This window comes from Sus scrofa, chromosome 7, assembly GCF_054392235.1.
Source record: "Sus scrofa isolate SSC_HxYL_T2T_F1_AM1 chromosome 7, Sscrofa_HxYL_maternal_Yorkshire_Landrace_v2.0, whole genome shotgun sequence".
In the NCBI taxonomy this organism is placed as follows: Eukaryota; Metazoa; Chordata; class Mammalia; order Artiodactyla; family Suidae; genus Sus; species Sus scrofa.
Genome location: NC_139389.1, coordinates 134,095,719 through 134,119,946, shown reverse-complemented (window position 1 = coordinate 134,119,946; position 24,228 = coordinate 134,095,719). Strand labels below are relative to the sequence as shown.

At 45.1% G+C, this 24,228-nt stretch overlaps 1 protein-coding gene and 1 long non-coding RNA gene across 10 annotated transcripts in view; both read left to right on the top strand.

The window, feature by feature from the left end:
- LOC102159409 (uncharacterized) overlaps nucleotides 1-24,228 on the top strand; it is a 47,229-nt gene that overhangs the window by 558 nt on the left and 22,443 nt on the right. The window contains exon 2 of one of the 9 annotated variants that reach the window (XM_084970266.1): nucleotides 11,498-11,698. The exons of the other annotated variants lie outside the window; for them this stretch is intronic. Coding sequence (XP_084826392.1) covers nucleotides 11,498-11,698 — 201 coding nt within the window. The remainder of the gene's footprint in view (nucleotides 1-11,497; nucleotides 11,699-24,228) is intronic. 9 annotated transcript variants of the gene reach the window in all.
- LOC146402096 (uncharacterized) lies at nucleotides 12,042-15,323 on the top strand. Its single transcript, XR_014811439.1, has 2 exons — nucleotides 12,042-12,153; nucleotides 12,672-15,323. It is a non-coding gene; the product is annotated as an uncharacterized LOC146402096 (long non-coding RNA).

The following is a 24,228-nucleotide window of genomic DNA, read 5'->3' as shown; positions in this document are numbered from 1 at the left end:
CTTAGAAAAATTGGAGGCTGTTGATTTTTTTTTTAAGGCTTAAGCGGAATCTGCGAAATTGTTTGCCAGGCGTAGTTGTGTGGCTGTTCTGTACTCGGTCTAGACATGTAAGGACAGGCACACGTGTTGCAGATTAAACAATCACCCTTTTGTGCCCAGGCTTCTTGGCATGTTGCCCTGGAATGAGAAAGTTCCTAAAGTGACAGAAACATTAATGATAGAATGTGGGGGTGTGGGTGGGGGAGCCAGCATTTGTTACACGAAGAGTGATCCATCCCTTTGTGTTCACATCACACCTGGAGGATCACAGAAGAAGTGGAGGGGGGTAAGTTCGCAGGTAAGAGGCGTCTAAATCATAAACATCCTGTCTTGCAAAGCAAGCAGGTGCCAGTGGCAACTGTACCAGTGATGTAATAATGCATTTGACACCAACGCCCTGTGTCCTCTGTCCATGTTATCAGAACACTAGAGTCACCTCCCCTTAATGAGACCTAAAATGCCTCAGATGTTTTGTTACAGTTGTTTTCATGTTGTCTGGCTTCTGCTAAAAGTCAAACAGGTATCAGCAGTCTTATAAAATGCCGGAATGTATTCTGAGGTCACCATAGATTTATCCGCATTTCTTATAACTGTGTTGTTTTACATTGAAAGTGTGTATTACCTTCCTTGAGGGATAGTCACATTCGGAAACACCTAAAAACAATTCAGCTGTGTTCCCTAGTTATCAAGGGGGGAAACGTGCAATAATACTTTTTGAAGGAAGAAAAAAAAACTCAGCAAGCAAAAATGAAAACATAAAAATTACATCAGCCTTCAATTAACCATAATACCTGTATAGCTTAGGCTTCTACTCAGGTTTTGTTTTTTGGTTTTGATAGGGTTTTTTGGCCATGCCCACAGTATGTCAAAGTTCCCAGGCCAGAGATCAAACCCAATCCATAGTTAAAGCCAGAGCCACAGCAGTGTCCTTAACTGGCTGACCATAAGAGAACTCCTGTGGCTTATTCTATATAAATTTAACATTTTCTTGTGAACACAATAATAAGCTGCTCTCCTTGTCCCATCCAAAGCCTTTGGATAATCTCTATTCTTAACACATTTTTCTCTTGTTGTCTTTCCTCCCCAACACATACTCAAGGATTCAGTATTCACTACCCAGATATATACAGCTGGCCATGACCTAAAGTTCATTTCTGATATTTAGTTTCAAACCAGGCATTTCTAAATGGATTTGTGCCTCAAATTCATCAGTCTTTGAAGCTTATCAATTCCCTTCCATATCTTCAAAGTTGAATGGTATAATGGCTTCATAAATATTTCCTTAATTTCACTTTTTCCTCTCAACTTTCCTCCTACAAGCAAGTGCCAAATTAATCTCCTTAAAATAGTGCTTTAGACATTATATTCTTTTGCCCCAAAACTCTCAATAACTTTAAATATCCAAGCACTTCCTAGCCCATTCTTAGGTATTCCGTAATCCTCCATGCCAAACTGTTCTGCCATCACCGTTAGCTCTTTCTCTTGATTGAAGAGACCTTCCTCTCCTTGCCTCTTCACAGCTCATACTTTTTTTTTTTTTTTCCTGCTTTGGCCACGCGCTCATCAGTAGACTTTCCCAGGGCCAGACAGTGAACCCAAGCCACAGCAGTGACAACTCTGAATCCTTTACTGCTAGGCCACCAGGGAAGAATTCCTACTGCTGGTTCCTTTTTTTTTTTTTTTTTTTTGTCTTTTTGTGTTTTCTAGAGCCACTCTCGCGGCATATGGAGGTTCCCAGGCTAGGGGTCGAATCAGAGCTATAGCCACCAGCCTATGCCAGAGGCACAGCAACCCGGGATCCAAGCTGCGTCTGCAACCTACACCACAGCTCACGGCAACGCCGGATCGTTAACCCACTGAGCTAAGGCCGGGGATCGAACCTGCAACTTCATGATTCCTAGTCAAATTCGTTAACCACTGTGCCACAATGGGAACTCCCCCACTGCTGGTTCTTTAAGAACTAGTTGGAAGAGTTCCTGTGTGGCTCAGCAGGTTAGAAACCCCACTGGTATCCATGAGGATTCAGGTTCAATTCCTGGCCTTGCTTAGTGGGTTAAGGATCCAGCATTGCCGCAAGCTGCAGCATACGCCAGGAGCTCCAGCTCTGATTTGACACCTAGCCTGGGAATTTCCATATGCTGGAGGTGTGGCCATAAAAAGAAGAGAAAAGAGAAGGAAAAAAAAAAAAAAAAGCTAGTGTGAGTTCCATCTTCACCAAGCCTTTCCCAAGTCCTGGATGATAAAATCATCCTTGAAACCAAAGACTCTCAATTCAGGATTCATGGCTGGCATCAGAATATTTGAACCTCTTGTAATTATATTCAGAGTTTTGTGTACATGTTCATTATATCATCAGAGTCTATGGGTTTCATCAGATTTTCACAGAAGTGTGACCACCTTACCCCCAAATTTAAAAATTACCTCCCTAAATTCTGGGGCACTTCTCTGAGGTTTCATTTGTCACGTGTACTATCCTGAAATGTTATCTTCCTTTGGTATGTATTAGCACATACGAATTACCTTGTATTGATGTTATCTTTTAGCGTGTATGTGCTGCCTTTTGCACAAGATCATTTGCCCACTCCAAGATCTTTTAAAATTCTTTGTCTCCTGAAATGCATATTTGAGTGCCATCAGGGGCCACTCTGCTGTAGCCTTTGGGATACCACAGTAACCAAACATCCCTCACTCATGGAGTTTATAGCCTTGTTAAGGGGAAGACTGAAGATAAGCAAGCAACGTGAATAAGCACATCATACCGGGATTGGGCTAGGAAAAAGACAAAGAGCAAGATAAGGGGGATTGGGAGGGTACCTAGTGACTTGCCATTTAAAATATGGTGGTCAAGTTAAGTCTCCTTGAGAGGCGACATCTCAGCAAATGCTTGAAAGAAGTGAAGGAGTGGAGCCGCCGGAAGGTCTGATGCAAGAGCTCATTGGGCAGAGGACCCATCACTGGCAGAGCCCTCAAGGCAGGTGTGTGCCTAGCATGTTCAGGGACTAACACGTTGCCCGAGTGGCGGGAGCAGGTGAGCGGGGAAGCCATGGCAGGGCTTAAAAATCCACGTGTTTGGAGTTCCCGTGTGGCCCAGTGTGTCCAGGGTCCGCTGCTCCGACTGCAGTGGCCCAGGTCGCTCCTAGGGCTTGGGTTCCATCTCTAGCCTGGGAACTTCTGTGTGCCATGGGTGCCGCTGAAAAAAAAGAAAAAACTCCATGTGCTTGCTGGTTTGAAAGTTGCTTCCACGGCTGATGGTAGTAATCCAGGCCGAGAGTGATGGAGGAGTGGACAGCGGGTGGTAGCAGTTGAGATTAAGAAGGTTTGAGTCCTAGTTGTATAAGCCAGGAGGCTTTCGCAGCAGACCAGAGGTGACTTGTGGGAGAAATGGAGGAGTCAAGAGCGAACTGGTGGCATTCTCGCGAGGCTCAGTGGGTTGAGGATCCCTCGTTGTCACTGCAGTGGCTTAAGTCACTGCTGTGGTGTGGGTTCAATCCCTATCCCAGGAATGTCCACATGCTTCAGGTGCAGCCAAAAAAAAAAAAAGAGAGAGAGAGAATGACCCCAAAGTAAGCATGAGCAGCCGTAGGAGGGAAAGTGCCATGAACTTTAAACTTTAAAAAGGCTGGGGGGAAAAACTGTAATTGCAATGTATACATGTAAGGATAACCTGATCCCCTTGCTGTACAGTGGGAAAATAAAAAAAAATAAAAAAATAAAATAACAAGGCTGGAGAAGAGCGGGGTGTGAAGGGAAGACCAGTTCAATTTGGAGCATGTTGGGTGTGAGGTGTCTATTAGGCATTTACAGGAAGTGCCCAGGAGGCAGTTGAGTACTCAGGCCTGGAGAGAATCTGGCCTGACAGGCATTTGGCAGTCCACCTAGGGAGTGAGTGGAAATAGCGGGACGGTCGGGAGGTGGGGCGAAGAGGAGGAGGAGTTGTTGATGAAAAAGAGCATACCGAGAGTTCCCGTCGTGGCTCAGTGGTTGGTGAACCCAACTAGCATCCATGAGGAAGCAGGCTTGATCCCTGGCCGTGCTCAGTGGGTTAGGGATCCAGCGTTGCCGTGAGCTGCGGCATAGGTCACAGATGAGGCTCAGATCTGGCATTGCTATGGTGCAGGCCGGGAGCTGCAGCTGCCGTTTGACCCCTAGCCTGGGAACTTCCACATGCCTTGGGTGGGGTCCTAAAAAAAATAAAATACCGTTTGCCACATAATTCATATGATGTATTCACTTTAGGCCAAACTTACTGTTTTTCTGATTCAGAGATTAATTCATTAAGATGCTAAAAAGGATAGTTAAGTTTTTCGGCTGGATCACTGAGGAGGCATGGGTTTGTTCCTGGCCCAGCACAGTGGGTTAAAAAGGATCCGGCATTGCCACAGCTGTGGTGTAGATGGCAGCTGTGGCTCAGATTCAGTCCCTGGCCTGGGAACTTACATATGCCACAGGTGTAGCCATTTAAAAAAAAAAGAGGAAGGAGCTCCCATTGTGGCGCAGTGGTTAACGAATCCGACTAGGAGCTATGAGGTTTCGGGTTTGATCCCTGGCCTCACTCAGTGGGTTAAGGAACCGGCATTGCCGTGAGCTGTGGTGTAGGTCACAGACACAGCTCAGATCTGGCGTTGCTGTGGCTCTGGCATAGGCTGGAGGCTACAGCTCCAATTAGACTCCTAGCCTAGGAACCTCCACATGCCTTGGGTGCGGCCCTAAAAAGACAAAAAAAAAAAAAAAAAAAAAAGAAGAGGGAAAGACATGGGCTTAGACAGGTGTTTTTAGGAATCACGTTTGAATTCTGTGCTGATGTCATGTAAAGTAACCAAGCTCTCAGGTTTATCTTGTTGGGTGAATTTATTCTATTATTACGTTATCACTTGGTACTTCTTCATAAGACCACGGTGGAACCTGAAAACAAATTTGGAAAATATTACATAATGCTGTGTCCTTAATACAGCACTCCAGCTTTCTGCTTCAGATTTGCAGAATGATTAAACTGACACACCGTCGGGATTGCTAAATTAGGATATGTACAAATTGATCTTGTATAAACCATGTTATTCTTTCTTAAATAACCATTATTAAGTAGACGCAGTACTTAACATTGCACACACGCCTTCAAGTAAAAGTGTCTTTTAAAGAGGTCTTTTAGGGTTTTCAACCATAGCTCATTCTGGGAGCGCCCACTGTGTTGGCATCATGCTTGGTGCTTGTACAACCTCTGGTCTTCACACACGCACAACCCCGTACAGCAGGCACCCTTAACCCCTTCCTGCAAGTGAGAAAAGAGTAATGAAATGACTTGTCCAAGTTACTACCCTTGAGCTAGGTATTAGCAGAAACAAAATTTGAATTCAGGTCTCCAAAGAAACATCTTGGAGTAAAGTAATGAAATATACTGTTTTTTGGTTTTTGTCTGTGTTTGCAGCAGGTGGAAGTTCCCAGGCCAAGGATGAAGCCCACGCCAAGCTGCAACCTGTGCCACAGCATCGGCAATACAAGATCCTTAAGCCACTGCACCAGCAGGGATCTCCCAAAATATACTCGTTTTTAAACTATCCATTACTAGAAGGGGAAGAATAGCAATTCAAATGAAGCAAACCTGTAATTTTTAAAATTCAGAGCTTTTTTTTTTTAACTCAAAACTACAAAAACACAACCCACAGGATGGGGGAAAATATTTGCGAATCAGGTATCTGATAAAGACTCGTGTGTAGAGTATGTAAACAACTCCTCCAACGCAAAAAACAATCTAGTTTTAAAACGGACAAAGGGTCGAGTTCCCAGTGTGGCGCAGTGAGCTCGGTGGCATCTCTGGAGCCCTGGGTTGCAGGTTTGATCCCCAGTGCAGGTGGTTAAGTTCTGGTGTTGCCGCAGCTATGCAGCTGCAGCTCAGATCTGATCCCTGGCCTGGGAACTTCATATGCTGTGGGGCAGCCAAAAAAGAAATAAGATAGAAAGTGTTTGGAGTTCCTGTTGTGGCTCAGCAGGTTAAGAACTTGACAGAGTGTCCCTGAGGATGCGGGTTTGGTCCCTGGTCTCACTCAGTGGGTTAAGGATCCCATGTTGCTTTGACCTGCGGTGTAGGTCATGGGCACAGCTCAGATCTAGCGTGGCTGTGGCTGTGGCATAGGCTGGCAACTGCAGCTCCAATTCAGCACCTAGCTTGGGGGCTTCCGTATGCCACGGGTGCACCCCTAGAAAGACAAAAAGAAAAGAAAGAAAATTTGAAAAATGGACAAAGGCCTTGAGTAGATGTTTCTCCAAGAAGGTACACGAAGGGCCGGTACGCACATGAAAAGATGTTTTGCGCTGCCGTCAGAGAAACGCAGGTCAAAACCAAACGGAGATTCCACCCCACACCCGCTCGGATGGCTGTAATCAGAAAGACAGGGAGTTCCCGTCATGGCGCAGTGGTTAATGAAGCCGATTCGCATCCACGAGGGCTCGGGTTCGATCCCTGGCCTCCCTCAGTGGGTTAAGGTTCAGCGTTGCCATGAGCTGTGGTGTAGGTCGTAGATTCGGCTCGGATCCCACGTTGCTGTGGCTGCTGTGGTGTAGGCTGGCGGCCCCGGCGGCTGCAGTTGCAATTGGGCCCCTAGCCAGGGAACCTCCATGTGCCTTGAGTGCAGCCCTAAAAAAGACAAGGGGGAAGAAAAAAAGACAGGTAGTACCAAGCGGTAAGTATGTGCAGACATTCAGACTCTCATGTCCTGCTGGTGGGAGTGTAAAACAGGGCAGCCGCTTGGGAAACAGTCAGGTGATCCTCAGATGTTGAAGTAGTTGCCACGTGACCTAGCAGTTCCACTCTTAGACATACACCCAAGAGACGTGAAAACATATGCACGCGTATTCACAGCAGCATTAGTCGCAGTAGCCAAAAAGGAGAAACAAACCAGAGGTCCATTAACTGACCAATGGATAAACCAAATGTCATCTTATCCCCAGTCAGGTGGTAGCAGCCATGAGGGGAATGATGCATGTGCCACGACCCGGATGAAGCTTGAAAACGTGCCGAGTAGAAGAAGGCTGACGCAGACGGCCACATGTCATCTGATTGCGTTTATACAAAATGTCAGGCACAGGCGACTCTACAGAGACAGGAAATAGGTTATGGGCTGCCTAGAGATAGGGCGAGGGGGAATGAGGGGGACCGCTCGTGGGTACCACGTTTCTTTTTAAGGTGGCGGAGGTGCTCTCAAGTCTGTGGTGAGAGTTGCACAATTCTGAATATACTACAAACCACTGATTTTTATACACTTTTTTTTTTTTTTTAAATCGCCGCATCCCTGGAATATGGCAGTTCCCTGGCCAGGGATTGAATCCATCCTACAGCCGTGACCTCCATACCTGCAGCTGTGGCCTGTGTAGGTCACAGTGGATCCTTCGACCCACTGAGCAGGGCCAGGGATCAACCCTGAGTCTCCACAGCAACCCAAGCCGCACCAGTCAGATTCTTAACCTACTGCGCCACAGCAGAAACTCCATTGTACACTTTTTTTTTTTTTTTGTCCACACCCACGGCAGGTGGAAGTTCCCAGGCCAGGAATCAAACCCAAGCCTTAGTTGCAACCTGCGCCACAGCTGTGGCAATGCCGTAGGTATCCTTAACCCGCTGCACCATAGGGGAACTTGGGTGATTTTTACACACTTTAATTGGGTGACTTGTATGGGCTATTAAATCAAAACTAGAGGAGTTTTCATTGAGGCGCAGCGGAAGCAAATCCATCTAGGAACCATGAGGTTGTGGGTTCGATCCCTGGCCTCGATCAGTGGGTTAAGGATCTGGTGTTGCCGTGAGCTATGGTGTAGGTTGCAGACATGGCTCAGATCCTGTGTGGCTGTGGTGTAGGCCGGCAGCCAGCTCCAATTGGATCCCTAGCCTGGGAACCTCCATATTGCCGCAGGTGTGGACCTAAAAAGCAAAAAACAAAAACAAAAAACTAGAGCAAACTAAACAATGCCCAGTTTTTCTTAATTCTGTACTATAGTTGATTTACAGTGCTCCTTCAGTTTCTGCCGACAGCGAAGCCACCCAGCCGTCCATGTACATACACTCACACACAGACACACTTTTTTTTCCACACTATCTTCCATCGTTCTAACCAGAGGCTGTACACAGTACCCTGTGCTGTACAGTAGGACCCCATTACCCATCCATCCCAAATGCAACCATTTGCATCTACCCACTCCAAACGCCCTCTCCCCTGGCAAGCACAAGTCTTGCCTCCATTTCTGTGACCTGTTTCTGGTTTGTAGATAGGAATATTTGTGCTCTATTTTAGATTCCACCTGTAAGTAATATCACATGGTATTTGTCTTTCTCTTTCTGACTTTGCTTAGTATGAGAATCTCTAGCTTTATCCATGTTGCTGCAAATGGCATTATTTGTTTTGTTCTGTTTTTTGGGGTTTTTTTTTTTTTTTTTTTTGCTTTTTAGGGCCACACCTGCGGCATATGGAAGTTCCCAGGCAAGGGGTTGAATCAGCGCTCCAGCTGCCAGTCTATGCCACAGCCACACCAACACCAGATCCCAGCTTTGTCTGTGACCTGTACCACAGCTCAGATCCCTATAACATCGGATCGATCCTTAACCCACTGAGCAAGGCCAGGGATCAAATCTGCATCTTCATGGATCCTAGTCTGGTTGGATCCCTGAGCCACAACGAGAACTCCCTATTTTGTCCCTTTTTATGGCTGAGTAGTATTCCATCGTATACATGCACCATGTCTTTTTAATCCATTCATCTTTTGATGGACATTTGGGTTATTTCCAAGTCTTGGCTATTGTGAATAGTGCTGCTATGAACATAGGGGTGCGTGTATCTTTTGAATGAAAGTTTTGTCCAGAGATATGCCCAGGACCAGTTTATTTTTCAAACAGCTACTAAGTTATTAGGACTAAATATTTACATATTAGGTTGTTTGGACTTAGCTAATAAACTGAACTGTTGGGTGTTTTTTTGGTCTGGGGGGGGGGTGGGAAGAATTACTGAGAATCGTGCCCTGGTGGCCTAGTGGATTAAGCATTATGTTTGCTGCTGTGGCACAGGATCGGTCCCTGGCCCAGAAACTTCCATGTGCTGTGAGTGCAGCCAAAAAAAAAAAGAACTCCCTCAGTTTCCAACTTAGGCCTTCTTTTTTTTTTTTTTTTTTTTTTGTCTTTTGTCTTTTGTCTTTTTTGTTGTTGTTGTTGTTGCTATTTCTTGGGCCGCTCCCGCGGCATATGGAGGTTCCCAGGCTAGGGGTTGAATCAGAGCTGTAGCCACCGGCCTACGCCAGAGCCACAGCAACGCAACGCGGGATCCGAGCCGCGTCTGCAACCTACACCACAGCTCACGGCAACGCCGGATCTTTAACCCACTGAGCAAGGGCAGGGACCGAACCCGCAACCTCATGGTTCCTAGTCGGATTCGTTAACCACTGCGCCACGACGGGAACTCCAGGCCTTCATTTTTGTGTGTGTGTGTGTCTTTTTGCCTTTTTCTAGGGTTGCTCTTGCGGCATATGGAGGTTCCCAGGCTAGGGGTCGAATCGGAGCCATAGCCACCAGCCTACACCAGAGCCACAGCAACACGGGATCCGAGCCGCATCTTCGACCTCCACCACAGCTCACAGCAACACTGGATCCTTAACCCAGTGAGCAAGGCCAGGGATCGATCCCGCAACCTCATGGCTCCTAGTCAGATTCGTTAACCACTGCGCCACAACGGGAACTCGTGGATCTGGCGTTGCTGTGAGCTGTGGTATAGGTTGCCGATGCGGCTCGGATCCTGTGTGGCTGTGGTGTAGGCTGGCAGCTACAACTCTGATTCGACCCCTGGCCTGGGAACCTCCGTGTGCTGTGGGTGCGGTCCTAAAAAGCAAATAAAAAATAAAAATAAAAACAGAGCATCTCTACCTATAGCCCAGTCTCTCTGCTCCCAACCTCAAAATAATCACAGCTGTCGCCCACCCCTTACTATAAATACAACTCTGTGTGTGCTGTTTCAGTTGTTTAGACTCTAGGGGTAAAACAGAACTCTGGGTTCCAAACCAGAGTAATGAAGGGAAAAAATATGGGAAGAAAATGAGATCACTTGTCACAAGGCTGTGATATTCTGTCTGTCACTTGCAGACACAGAGCCCGTCGAATTATTTCTTCTTCTCAGCACTGCACAGAAATTAGGACATCCTTTTGGGGGCGATAGCTTGTGCTAGCTTTGTTTTTCATTGTTAAGCTCCTCCAGTTACAGGTTCAGTGACAGCCTATTCTAGCAGCTCAGTAAACATTATGAGTTTTCTCTCTTTAGAGGTTAGAACAGGGACTCGCAAAGCTTAATAGCCTCTGGGAGTGCCCATCCTGGCTCGGGGGAACGAATCTGAGGAGCATCCGTGAGGACACAGGTGTGATCCCTGGCCTCACTCAGTGGGTTAAGGATCCGGTGTTGCCGTGAGCCGTGTTGTAGGTTGCAGATGCAGCTTGCATCTGGTCTGGGAACCTCCATATGCCATGGGTTTGCGCCCCCCCCCAAAAAAAAAGACCGAAAAAAAGCTTAACAGCCTCTATAACAATGTCTAACTTTTTCTGAGAACCTTAAGCAGGAAGGCGAGAAAAGGCAATAGTCAGAGTTGGTATGCTCCATGTCAGGAAACAATTAACGTGCTGCTTCTGCGTGCTTAGAACTGCTCAGTTACTCTCCAGAGAGCCTCATCCGCAGCACTGGGCTGTTGAGAAGCAGCTGGTAAAGCTGAATGATTTCTAGCCTTGGGCCTGGGGTGGGAAGTAAGATGCACTTGTTAATTTAAAAATCCATTTTAGGAGTTACTGTTTGGAAAAGTAAAAATGCAGTTGATGACATTAAAAAGTCTAGTCTAGGAGTTCCCTGGTGGCCTAGGGGGTTAGGGACCCAGCTGCTTGACACGGATTGGATCCCTGCACTGCCGTGTGCCATGGACACAGCCAAAAACTCACTAAATAATAAAGTAAAAAGATCTGGTCTAGGGCTGGGTAGAGAGTATTCTCTGAAAGATCATCTTACTTATTCATTATTTACTTATTTATTTAATAGCGATAGGGGCATATGGAAGTTCCTGGGCCAGGGATTGAATCCAGGCCACAGCTGCAGCACACGCTGAATCATTTTAACCCACTGCACCAAGCTGGGGATCAAACCCACACCTCCGAAGTGACCGGAGCCACTGCAGTTGAATTGTTTCCTTTTTTTTTCTTTTTAGGGCCTCATAGGTGGCATATGGAGGCTCCCAGGCTAGGGGTCAAATCAAAGCTGCTGCTGCCAGCCTACACCACAGCAACACAGGATCCAAGCCACACCTACACCACAGCTCGTGGCAAGGCTGGATCCTTAACCCCCTAACTGGGGCCAGGAACTGAACCCGTATCCTCATGGATGCTAGTTGGGTTCGTTACCACTGAGCCATGATGGGAACCCCTGCGGTTGAGTTTTTAACCCTTGCCCCACAGTGGGAACTCCTGAAAGCTCGTCTCTGGAGGAGGAGGTTCCTGTTACCACTGCGGTTAGATGCTGAGTTTGCCGGGAGGGGGCCGTCGTCGCACCTTTACAGTGAGCAGAATCCCTCACGCCGCGTGCAGCCCAGCGTGAACGCCCAGCGCGTGCTGGGTGACTTCTCCGGCCCTCCTTTTCCACCTTACTCGAGTTTGTGTGTATGTTTTCTTTCTTTCCTGCTGTTTCCACCTGCTCCCTCACTGAGCTGCGGCCCCTTTACTTCCGCTTACCTATCACACCTGTGCTCTCAGGCCTTTGCATAACCTGGATCCCCTTTCTCCTCTCTTCCCGGGGCGGGGGGGGGGGGGGGGGGGGGGCGGGTGGAGAAAGAAGGCCGATCATCCTTTGAACCCTAACTGGAAAACCACCCTTCTTGGCCTGCCCGTTTATGCTGCCTGTTCATCCTGGTTCATCCCTTGGGTTTCAGTTCATTTATTTATTTGTTTTTTGTCTGTTTGTTTGTTTGTTTTATCTTTTTTTTTTTTTGCAGTATTATAATTCTTTTTTTTTTTTTTCTTTTTTTTTTATTATTTTCCCACTGTACAGCAAGGGGGTCAGGTCATCCTTAGATGTATACATTGCAGTTACAGTTTTTTCCCCCACCCTTTCTTCTGTTGCGACATGATGTTTTATCTTTTTTTGCTATTTCTTTGGGCCGCTCCTGCGGCATATGGAGGTTCCCAGGCTAGGGGTCGAATCGGAGCTGCAGCCACAGGCCTACGCCAGAGCCACAGCAACGCAGGATCCGAGCCGCGCCTGCAACCTACACCACAGCTCAAGGCAACGCCAGATCCTTAACCCACTGAGCAAGGGCAGGGACCGAACCCGCAACCTCATGGTTCCTAGTCGGATTCGTTAACCACTGCGCCACGAGGGGAACTCCTATTTGTTTATTTTAAGTTTGGTTTGGAAAGGCTTCATTTCTGAATACATGTGTGATTTTAACAAATACTTTTTACAAGCAAAATTAACAATATTACTTAAGTACAATCAACAATCTAAAATAAAGTGCCAAATTACATGAAATCAGAGTAATCCGGGAAAAACGATGGCTTTCCCCCATTTAAAAAGACACACCAGGGAGTTCCCGTCGTGGCGCAGTGGTTAACGAATCCGACTAGGAACCATGAGGTTGCGGGTTCGATCCCTGGCCTTGCTCAGTGGGTTAACGATCCGGCGTTGCCGTGAGCTGTGGTGTAGGTTGCAGACGCGGCTCGGATCCCATGTTGCTGTGGCTCTGGCATAGACTGGCAGCTACAGCTCCGATTAGACCCCTAGCCTGGGAAACTCCATATGCCGCGGGAGCGGCCCAAGAAATGGCAAAAAGACAAAAAAAAAAAAAAAAAAAAAAAAGGCACACCACCGCCTCTTTTCTATTTGCTTCTCTTCAAGTATTCAAAATGGTGAGAAAGTTTTCCATGCCATTGGAGGTAAGAGTTTCCAAACAGACTTACATTTAAAAGTTGAGTAATTGGGTTCAGGGGACATTCTGTGAAAACAACTCAGGAGACCAAGCACTTGTGGTTTCAGGCACGGAGGTGGCCAGTTTTCTCAAACTGGAAGGCAACATTTGACTTCTGAACAAGAACCAAGTCCCCAGACCGACTCTCCTCAGGTTTCAGTTTAGAGCCTGCTTTCTCAGAGGCTTCCCAGACACCCCGAATCTAAATTATGGCACCGTGTTATTTTCTCAGCATTGTTGTTTCCGCTGTAGCCCTTGCCGCAGTCTCTGATAATACACACCTCGTGTATCCCAATGTATTTCTGCGTTGCTCAAGTCACCCACCTCCCCAGTAGACTGCGAGCTCTTTGAGAACAGGGTCCTGCCTTCGTCGTTCAGCGTTTTGCATCTGGAGTGGGTCCTGACCTTCAGCAGGTACTCAGTCTAGATTCGCCAGATGGATGACTCACCTCCTTTGAGAAACATTCTCCAGCTTTCAGCACTTTATGCTGATACTCAGCAGTGCTCTGGCATTTATTACGTGGCCGTCTCATCTCAGCAGATGGTTAGCTACACACGATTGCAGCTCCCATGCTTGAAAACATGCTCATTCATGCTTTCCTTGCTCCGAGTTTAGCCCTGAGGTTAAACTCCGCTTCAGGACCACATCAGACAGCTCCCTTTCTAGCATTTTAAGGGGGGGGGGGTTCAGCCCCTTGTTTATGTATTGGGCTTTCAGGTAAGAATCTGTTTAGCATGCCTAGTGTTCAGTCACTGCCTCAGCCCCAGCTCAGTGCTCTTCCCTCTCCTCCCCAAAACTAAGAGAAAACAAAACCTTGTCCCATCCATGAGGAGAAATCTCTCTTGGGGGTCACGTCTTGATTTACTAGGATAGCATGTTGGATTTGATGGAGAGGTTTGAGTGGCATAAGGATGATCAGGTATTTGCGTAAGTATTTACTGTGGCTCTGGATCTGTTTATTAGGATAAGAAAAGATTGTGAACTGGGGCACCGAACATGTTTTCTTTTTAAGGTCTTTCTCGTATAGAACAGTGCCTTATAGGTGGTGGGTGCCCAGGACCGTTTAGTGGATTGAACGTGTACGTGAAAAAGCGCATTGGACTTAAAGTCCACAGACATGGCGTGAGTTCCACTCATAATCCCGGTATTGAGTGTTGGAAGTGTTCGCCAGTGCAGTAGGTAAAAGTTCAAAGTCGATTGCCGTTAGTTATCTATGATTACATGTTGGAAAACCTAAGAGGATCAACTGAAAAACTGAAGAAACAGCAAGTATAGCAGGTTATAAAATGAACATTCAAACATCAGTAACTTTCTCATGTCAAAATAGTATCTAATTTAAACCTGGCAAAAGGAAATAATCACAAGAACAAAATAAGGTATAGAAATGAACTCCTGGCGTTCCCGTCGTGGTGCAGTGGTTAACGAATCCGACGAGGAACCATGAGGTTGCGGGTTCGGTCCCTGCCCTTGCTCAGTGGGTTAACGATCCGGCATTGCCGTGAGCTGTGGTGTAGGTTGCAGACGCGGCTCGGGTCCCGCGTTGCTGTGGCTCTGGCGTAGGCCGGCGGCTACAGCTCCAATTCAACCCCTAGCCTGGGAACCTCCATATGCCGCGGGAGCGGCCCTAGAAATAGCAAAAAGACAAAAAAAAAAAGAAATGAACTCCTCACTTGGGCAGTGGGGACCTTTAATCATGGACTACAGTTTGAATGGCGCCCCCTTGGGGTTGAGCTGCACAATGTCTCTGAATATATTTAGAAAGTTTCCAGAACCTACCTGAAGAATGCTATAAAACTCTCTGAAAAAACTAAATTAAATAATTCAGTAAGAATACCTTGTTCTTGGGTAAGAAGACTCAGAAGGTAAAATTGCCAGTTCTTTCTGAATCAGTGTCTGAATTGAATGTGATCCAAATCAAAATCATCAAAATTTTCTTTAGAATTTGTTAAATTTTTCTAAATTTCGTTTAGAAAAATAAATATTTAAGAATCACTATGGAAAACAAATAAAACTAAGAGATGGTTCTTTGAAAGGGTAAGCAAAATCAACAAACCTCTGGCCAGGCTCACCAAGAAGAAAAGAGAGAGGACGCAAATGTACAAAAAATGAAATGAAACAGGGAAAATAACAAATGATACCACAGAAAATTTTTTTAAAAGTGCAGTGAACAATCATATGCCAACAAACTAGGCAACCTAGAAGAGATGTACAAGGTTCTAGAGATAGATATCTCACCAAAACTGAACCAAAAAGAAATAGATCATTTTAACAGACTGATCACTAGAAGTAAAATGGAATCTGCAATTTAAAAAAAAAAAAACACTTCGCTGGAGAATTATATCAAATATAGAGGAGTTCCTGTTGTGGTGCAGTGGAAACAAATCCAACTAGAAACCATGAGGTCACAAGTTCGATCCCTGGCCTCGCTCAGTGGGTTAAAGCTTGGCTTTGCCATGAGCTGTGATGTGAATCGCAGACGCAGCTTGGATCTGACATTGTGGTGGCTGCGGCGTAGGCCAGCAGCTGTAGCTCCAATTCAACCCCAAGCCTGGGAATCTCCATATGCCGCAGGTGCGGCCCTAAAAAGTGAAAAGGAGAAGTTCCTGTTATGGCTCAGTGGTTAACGAATCCGACTAGGAACCATGAGGTTGCAGGTTCGATCCCTGGCCTCACTCAGTGGGTTAAGGATCCCGTGTTGCTGTGGCTGTGGTGTAAGCCAGCGGCTACAAATCTAATTCAGCCTCTAGCCTGGGAACCTCCATATGCTGTGAGTGCAGCCTTAGAAAAGACCAAAGAAAAAGACCACGCACACACACACAAAAAAAAAAGTGAAAAAGAAAAAAAAAAGCAGTCCTTGTAAAACTCTTCCAAAAGATTGAAGGGAAAGGAATATTCCCAGAATCATTCTGTGAAGCCACTATCACCCTGATACCAAACAAAGAAAATTACAAGACAATATCTTTGATGAATATAGATGCAAAAATTCTCAACAAAATACTAGCAAACCCAACCACACATAGAAAAGATCAAACGCCACGACCAGGTGAGATTCATCCCAACGTCACAGGGATGTTTCAGCATGCACAAGCAGGGAGATACCCCACATGAGCAAAAGATGAAAACCGCATGACCAACTCAATAGACACGGAAAAAGCATCTGGTAAAATCCAACAGCATTCATGATAAAAACTTTTACTAAAGTGGGTATAGGGCGTTCCTGTCGTGGCTCAGAGGTTAACGAATCCGACTAGGAACCATGAGGTTGCGGGTTCGGTCCCTGCCCTTACTCAGTGGGTTAAGGATCCAGCATTGCCGTGAGCTGTGGTGTAGGTTGCAGACGCGGCTCGGATCCCACGTGGCTGTGGCTCTGGCGTAGGCCTGTGACTACAGCTCCGATTCAACCCCTAGCCTGGGAACCTCCATATGCCGAGGGAGCGGCCCAAGAAATGGCAAAAAGACAAAAAATAAACAAATAAAGTGGGTATAGAGGGAACATATCTCAACATAATAAAAGCTATTTATGACAGACCTGCAGCCAACATAATACTCAGTGGTGAAAAGCTGGAAGCCTTCCCACTAACTCTGGAGCAGGATAAGGATGTCCACTCTCACCACTTCTGTTCAACATAATATTGGAAGTCCTGGCTATAGCAGTCAGACAAGAAAAACTAAAAGGTGTCCACATTGGGAGAGAAGTGGTAAAATTTTTATATGCAGATGACATGATGCTATATATAGGCAACTCTAAAGACTCCACACAAAAAACTACCGGAACTGATTGAAAAAAAAAATTCTGCAAGGTAGCAGGATACAAGTTTAACATACAGAAATGTTTCATTTCTTTACACTAACAATGAAGTATCAAAAAGGAAAACAAAAAAAACCCTCTTAAAATCACATCAGGAGTTCCTGTTGTGGCTCAGTGGAAATGAATATGCTAGTTACCGTGAGGCAGCAGGTTGGATCTCTGGCCTTGGTCAGTGGGTTAAGGATCCGGTGTTGCCATGAGCCATGGTATCAATCGCAGACACAGCTCAGATCCTGCGTTGCCATGGCTGTGGTGTAGGCCAGGAACTGTAGCTCTGATTAGACCCCTAGCCTGGGAAGCTCCATATGCCACAGGTGCGGCCCTATAAAGCAAATAATAATAATAATAATAATAATAAGACCACATCAAAAAGTTTAAATACTTAGGAATAAACCTGACTAAGAAAATGAAAGACTTACATGCTGAGAACTATAAAACATTGATAAAGGAAACTGAAGATGATTTAAAGAATGGAAAGATATCCTTTGCTCTTGGATTAGAAGAATTAAGATGGTTAAAATGGCCATATTACCCAAAGCAGTCTACACATTTAATGTGATGCTTATCAAATTACCCACGTTATTTTTCACAGGACCAGAACGAATAATCCTAAAATTGTGTGTGGAACCATAAAAGACCCAGAATTGCCAAAGCAATCCTGGGGAAAAAGAACAAAGCTAGAGGAATAACCCTCCCAGACCTCAGACAGTACTGCAGCATGGTATTGGCACAAACCAGGCATGAGGATCAATGAAACAGAATAGAGAGCCCAGAAAGAAACCCACACACCCACAGTCAAAGGAGGCAAGAATATACTATGAAGGAAAGACAGTCTCTTCAACAAGAGATGTTGGGAAAGCTGGACAGCCGCACGTAAATCCGTGAAGTTAGAACACGCCCTCACACCAAAAACAAAAAATAAACTCAAAATAGCTTAAAGACTTAAATATAAGACATGACACCATAAAATTCTTGGAAGAGAACATAAGCAAAACATTCTCTGACATAAATCTTACCAGTGTTTTCTTAGGTCAGTCTCTCAAGGCAATAGAAATAAAAGCAAAAATAAGCAAATGGGAACTAATCCAACTTAGTCTTTTTCACAGCAAAGGAAACCATTACCAAAGGACGACCTGTGGACTGGGAGAAAATATTTGCAAACAATGTGACTGACAAGTGCTTAATTTTCAAAATATACCAACGGTTCATACAACTCAATATCAAAAAAAAAAAAAACCAAAAACCCTCAGGAGTTCCCTCGTAGCACAGTAGGTTAAGGCTCCAGCATGGTGACTGCAGCAGCTCAAGTTGCTGCTGTGGTGCAGGTTTGACACCTGGCCTGGGAACTTAGTGTGCTTTTGGCGTGCCCCCCCCCCCAAAAAAAACCACTGACAAACTCAAAAAAACAGGGAGAAGACCTAAATACACGTTTCTCCAAAGAAGAAATACAGATGACCAATAGGCACATGAAAAGATGCTCGGCATCACTAATTAGTAGAGAAATACGAATCAAAACTCCAATGAGAGATCACCTCACACTGGTCAGAATGCCCATCATTAAAAGGTGCTGGAGAGGGTGTGGAGAAAAGGGAACCTCCTGCACTGCTGGTGGACATGTAAATTGGTGCAGCCACTGTGGAAAACAGCACAGAGGTTCCTTAAAAAACTCAGTTAAAAAAAAAAGCAAATGAGACCCTGCTGTAAAGCACTGAGAACTATATCTAGTCACTTATGATGGCGCATGAAAATGTGAGAAAAAAGCATGTATGCATCTATGTGTGGCTGGGTCACCTTTCTGGACAGCAGAAAATTGACAGAGCACTGTAAACCAGCTATGATGGAAAAAATAAAAATCATTATTAAAAAAAATAAAATGAGTCGCCCTATGATCCAGCAATTCTACTCTTGAGCATTATCTGGAGAAATTTATAACTTGAAAAGACACACGCGGAGTTCCCGTGGTGGCGCAGTGGTTAACGAATCCGACTAGGAACCATGAGAACCATGAGGTTGCAGGTTCGATCCCTGGCCTTGCCCAGTGGGTTAAGGACCCGGTGCTGCCGTGAGCTGTGGTGTAGGTCGCAGACGCGGCTCGGATCCCACGTTGCTGTGGCTCTGGCGTAGGCCGGTGGCTACAGCTCCGATTGGACCCTTAGCCTGGGAACCTCCATATGCCGTGGGAGCGGCCCAAGAAATGGCAAAAAGACAATAAATAAATAAATAACCTAAAAAAAAAAAAAGACACACGCACCCCAATGTTCATAGCAGCACTATTTACGTTAGCCAAGACATGGAAGGAACCTAAATGTCCATCAACAGGTGAATGGATAAATATGTGGTATATACATAATGGAATACCACTCAGCCATAAAAAAGAATGAAGTAATGCCACTTGCAGCAACATGGATGGACCTAGAGAGTCTCATATTAAGTCAGGAAGAGAAAGGCAAATACAGTATGACATCACTTAGGTGGAATCTAAAATATGACGCAAATGAACTTATTTACAAAGCGGAAACAGACTCCTATAGAAAACTAACTTATGTTACCAAAGGGAAAAGGATGTGGGGGAGTTCCCGTCGTGGCGCAGCGGAAATGAATCCAACTAGAAACCGTGAGGCTGCAGGTTCAACCCTCGCTCAGTGGGCAGGGATCCAGTGTTGCTGTGGCTGTGGCATAAGCCAGCAGCTGCAGCTCGAATTCGACCCCTCGCCTGGGAACTTCCATATGCTACGGGTGCAGCCCTGAAAAGCAAAAAAAAAAGGGGGGGGAGGGGGGAATAAATTAGGGGTGTGGATGAGCAGATACAAACTTCTATATATAAAATAGATAAGCCAACAAGGTCCTACTCTGTAGCCCAGGTAACTATACTCGGTATCTTACAATAAACCATCATAGGAAGGAACATGAAAACAAATATAGGTATAACTATTATAGATAAAATTGAATCACTTCTGCTGTACACCATAAATGACAGTGTCAATCAACTACAACTAAACAAAAGATTCACGATGGAAAATTCTGAAAGGGTACTGTTGGGGAAGAACTTGCTTCCAAATATTAACACGCATCATAAAACCTCTGTGGGAGCTCCTTTGGGGCTCGCCAGGTTAAGGAGCCAGCATTGTCACTGCTTTGGATTGGTCACAGCTATGGCCCAAGTCCAATCCCTGGCCCTGGAATTCCTGCATGCCACAGGCATGGGCAAGAAAAACAAAAAATAAAAACTTAATTAAAACATTAATCGAAGGAATTCCTGTCGTGGCTCAGTGGTAATGAACCCTGAGGAATGAGGTTCCATCCCTGGCCTTGCCCCGTGGGTTAAGGATCTGGCATTGCTGTGAGCTGTGGTGTAGGTTGCAGACATGGCTCAGATCTGGAGTTGCTATGGCTGTGGCATAGGCCGGCAGCTACAGCTCCAGTTCAACCCCCAGCCTGGGAACTTCTGTGTGCTATGGGTGAGACCCTAAAAAAAAAAAAAAAACCAAAAAACTATGGAATACAGTAGAGCACCAAATGAGACCCAGTAAAAATAGACATATAAAGATAGGATTGTTTTAATAAAGGTGTTGGAACAGCCAACTGGCCTTTTATAATAAAAATTCCTAATTCCTTCCTCAATCCAAAAGAAGCTCCGGGTGGATCAAAGACTTAAGTATAAAAATTGATCATGAGAGTCCAAAAAGATGAGTTCCTGCCATGGCGGAGTGGGTTACAAATCCGACTGCAGCAGCTTGGGGCACTGCAGAGGTGCCGGTTTGATCCCCAGCCCAGTACAGTGAGTGGGTTAAAGGATTCCAATTGCCACAGCTGTGGCTCAGATTCAATCCCTGGCCGAGGAGCTTCCATCTGCTGCAGGTGTGGCCATAAAAAGGAAAAAACTCCTTCAGTAACTATGTTGGTAATCTTCAAATGGGGAAGGCATTTCTAAACATAGCCCAAAACTCCGAAGCCTGAGGCTATTTTTATTCTATATCTTGCAAGGTACAAAACACCATTTAAAAAGACAACAAACTTGGAAAAAACATTTGTAACACATATGGCAAGGAATAATGTCCCTAAAAAGAAAAATGTTTATTTAAATCAATCAGAAAGGAAAAACAGGCAAAGGACATGAGCAGTTCACAAAAGTTGCATTTATCAGACGTTTTGTTCGTGATTTCTGAGTTTCCTGTCATGCCTAGAACGAACTTCCCACTTCAGGATGCTTAATTTTAATAATGAAAGAAATGCAAGTTAAAACAGTTTTTTACTATCAGTTTGGAAAATGTAAATTATCAGTAGGAAGTTGATAATAGTGTTGCCTCATACTTTTGTACTAACAAAGTATTAAGAAATAGGCACTTTTTTTGGAGTTCCCATTGTGGCTCAGTGGTTAATGAATCCAACTAGGAACCATGAGGTTGCGGGTTCGATCCCTGGCCTTGCTCCGTGGGTTAAGGATCTGGCGTTGCTGGGAGCTGTGGTGTAGGTTGCAGACGCGGCTCGGATCTGGTGTTCCTGTGGCTCTGGCATAGGCTGGTGGCTACAGCTCTGATTTGAACCCTGGCCTGGGAACCTCCATGTGCCGAGGGAGCGGCCCTAGAAAAGGCAAAAAGACTCACACACACACACACACACACAACACACACAAAAAAAAAAAAAAAAAAAGAATGAAATAGGCACTTTTTTTTCATCTCCTTGTAGGGATTCCCCTACGACATATGGAGGTTCCCAAGTCAGGGGTTAAATTGGAGCTGCAGCCGCTGTCCTACACCACAGCCACAGCAGTGCCAGGTCCCTCATCCACAGAGTGGGGCCAGGGATCAAGTCCACATCCTCATGGATACTAGTCAAGTTCTCAACCCACTGAGCCACCACGGGAACTCCAAGAAATAGGCCCTCTTACTCACCTTTGGCAGGAATGTAGTTTGCTCTTATTTGGAGAGCATTTTGACGGGCACTGTCAGAGTGTTTACTGTAGTCACGTGATTTCACTCAGCGACTCCAATTCAAGGGATTTGCTCACATATATACCAGGTTTATGTGTATTGGGGTTTTCACTGAAGCACTGTTTTTAGTAGTTAAAAATTAGAAATTACCTAAATACCTGTCAATAAGGAATTAGATAAATTATGGAAATGCCATACATTGCATCTGTTAAAAGATAAATATGTAAACCCATATGTACTGACATGAAAAGATGTCCAAAATATATTAAGTGAAAAACGGAGCTCCCACTGTGGTGCAATGGGATTGGCAGAGTCTTGGGAGCGCTGGGATGCAGGTTCTATCCCAGCCCAGCGCAGTGGGTTAAGGATCCGGCAATGCTGCAGCTGCAGCTTAGGTCGAGGCTGTGGCTGGGATCTGATTCCTGACCCTGGAGCTCCATATACCGTGGGGCAGCCGAAAGAAAAAAAAAGCAAAAAACCCCCAAAAAACTAGTCAGTTGCAGAGGGGTATACATAATACGTCATTTCTGAAAAGCTAAAACATATACATATACATAGGGGAGTTTTTGTTGGTTTTTTTAGGGCTGCACCTGCGGCATATGGAAGTTCCCAGGCTAGGGGTCAAATTGGAGCTACAGCTGCCAGGCTGCACCACAGCCACAGCAACACTGGATCTGAACCTCAGCTGTGACCTACACCACAGCTTATGGCAACATCGGATCCTTAACCCACTGAGCGAGCCCAGGACTCAAACCTGCATCCTCATGGACAGTCTGACTCATTACTGCTGAGCCACAACAGGAACTCTGAAATGTGGGGCTTTTTAAAGCCCCAAGTTTGTGGACTGTATTGCTTACCTGGTCACTGCAGAGAGTAACCTCTCTGAATCTGTTTTCTTGTTTCTAAAACTGGAGTATTACAGAGTTCCCGTCGTGGCGCAGCAGAAACAAATCTGACTAGGAACCATGAGGTTGCGGGTTCAATCCCTGACCTCGCTCAGTGGGTTAAGGATCCGGTGTTGCCGTGAGCTGTGGTGTAGGTCACAGACGCGGCTTGGATCTGGCGTGGCTGTGGCTGTGGCGTAGGCCGGTGGCTACAGCTCCAATTAGACCCCTAGCCTGGGAACCTCCACATGCCACAGGTGTGGCCCTAAAAGGACAAAAAAAAAAGAAAAAGAAAAAACTGGAGGATTACATACGTACCTCTTAAGTATGTGGAAATGCTCAAAAGACAAAATGTATATACGAGCTTTCTGTTAACAGCAGTGTGCTATCAAATACATGATATTCAAACAAAAGTCATTAAATGTAGATGGCTTCCATAAGCTACATTCTCAAAAGCTAATAAACCTGTGTTTATTTTTCAACTTGATTTAATGATGTAATGCTTATTATCTTTTTGATAGGCAAAGAAATATTTTTTCTTGTTTCATTTTTATTATTTATATCAATTTTATTTTATTATTAATATCTTATATTCAGTTTTCCCAAGTCATTCCCCCAGATAGCTGTTTTTCCTTTTTTTTTTAATTGCAAACTAATTCCTAAATTTTTAGGGGGAAACAGACCCCTTTGAAAGCCCTATGAGGAGTTCCCATTGTGGCTCCGAGGTTAAGAATCCGACTAGTATCCAGGAGGACACAGGTTTGATCCCTGGCCTCGATTAGTGTGTTAAGGATCCAGTGTTGCCACAAGCTGTAGCGTAGGTCGAAGATGCAGCTCAGATCTGGTGTTGCTGTGGCCGTGGCGTAGGCTGGCAGGTGCAGCTCTGACTGAACCCCTAGCCTGGTGATTTCCATTTGCCTCAGGTGCAGCCCTAAAAAGCTTAAAAAAAAAAGAAATTTCAGTAAGGTATCCAGATACAGAATTACTGTAGAGAAATCAACATATATACAAGCCACACTAGTTAGCAGATATATAAAAGACTCTATTTACAATAGTTATGAATAGGATAAAACACCTAGCAATATACTTAACATGAATTGCAAGATCTTTACAGTAAAAACTTTAAAATGCTACAGGTCTCCAAAGACAGCTAAACAAGTAAAAAGGCATATGTTCTAGAATAGAAAGAGTCAACATAAAAGTATTAATTTTTCCTAAATTAATCTATGAATTAATGTGACCCCATCAAATTCCAAACTATATTTGGAAACTAAAAATGATTTCGAAGTTCAAGTGGAAAATGCAAAAAAGAAGAAAAAGAAAAGCCATAAAAAGAAGTGGGAGGAGTTCCAGTCATGGCTCAGCAATTAACGAATCTGACTAGCATCCGAGAGGACACAGGTTCAATCCCTAGCCTCGCTCAGTGGGTTAAGGATCCTGCGTTGCCGTGAGCTGTGGTGTAGGCTGCAGATGGGGCTCAGATCTGGCGTGGCTGTGGTGTAGGCCAGTGGCTACAGCTCTGATTTGACCCCTAGCCTGGGAACCTCCATATGCCACAGGTGCGGCTGTAAAAAAATAGTAAATAAATAAGAAGGTAGTAAG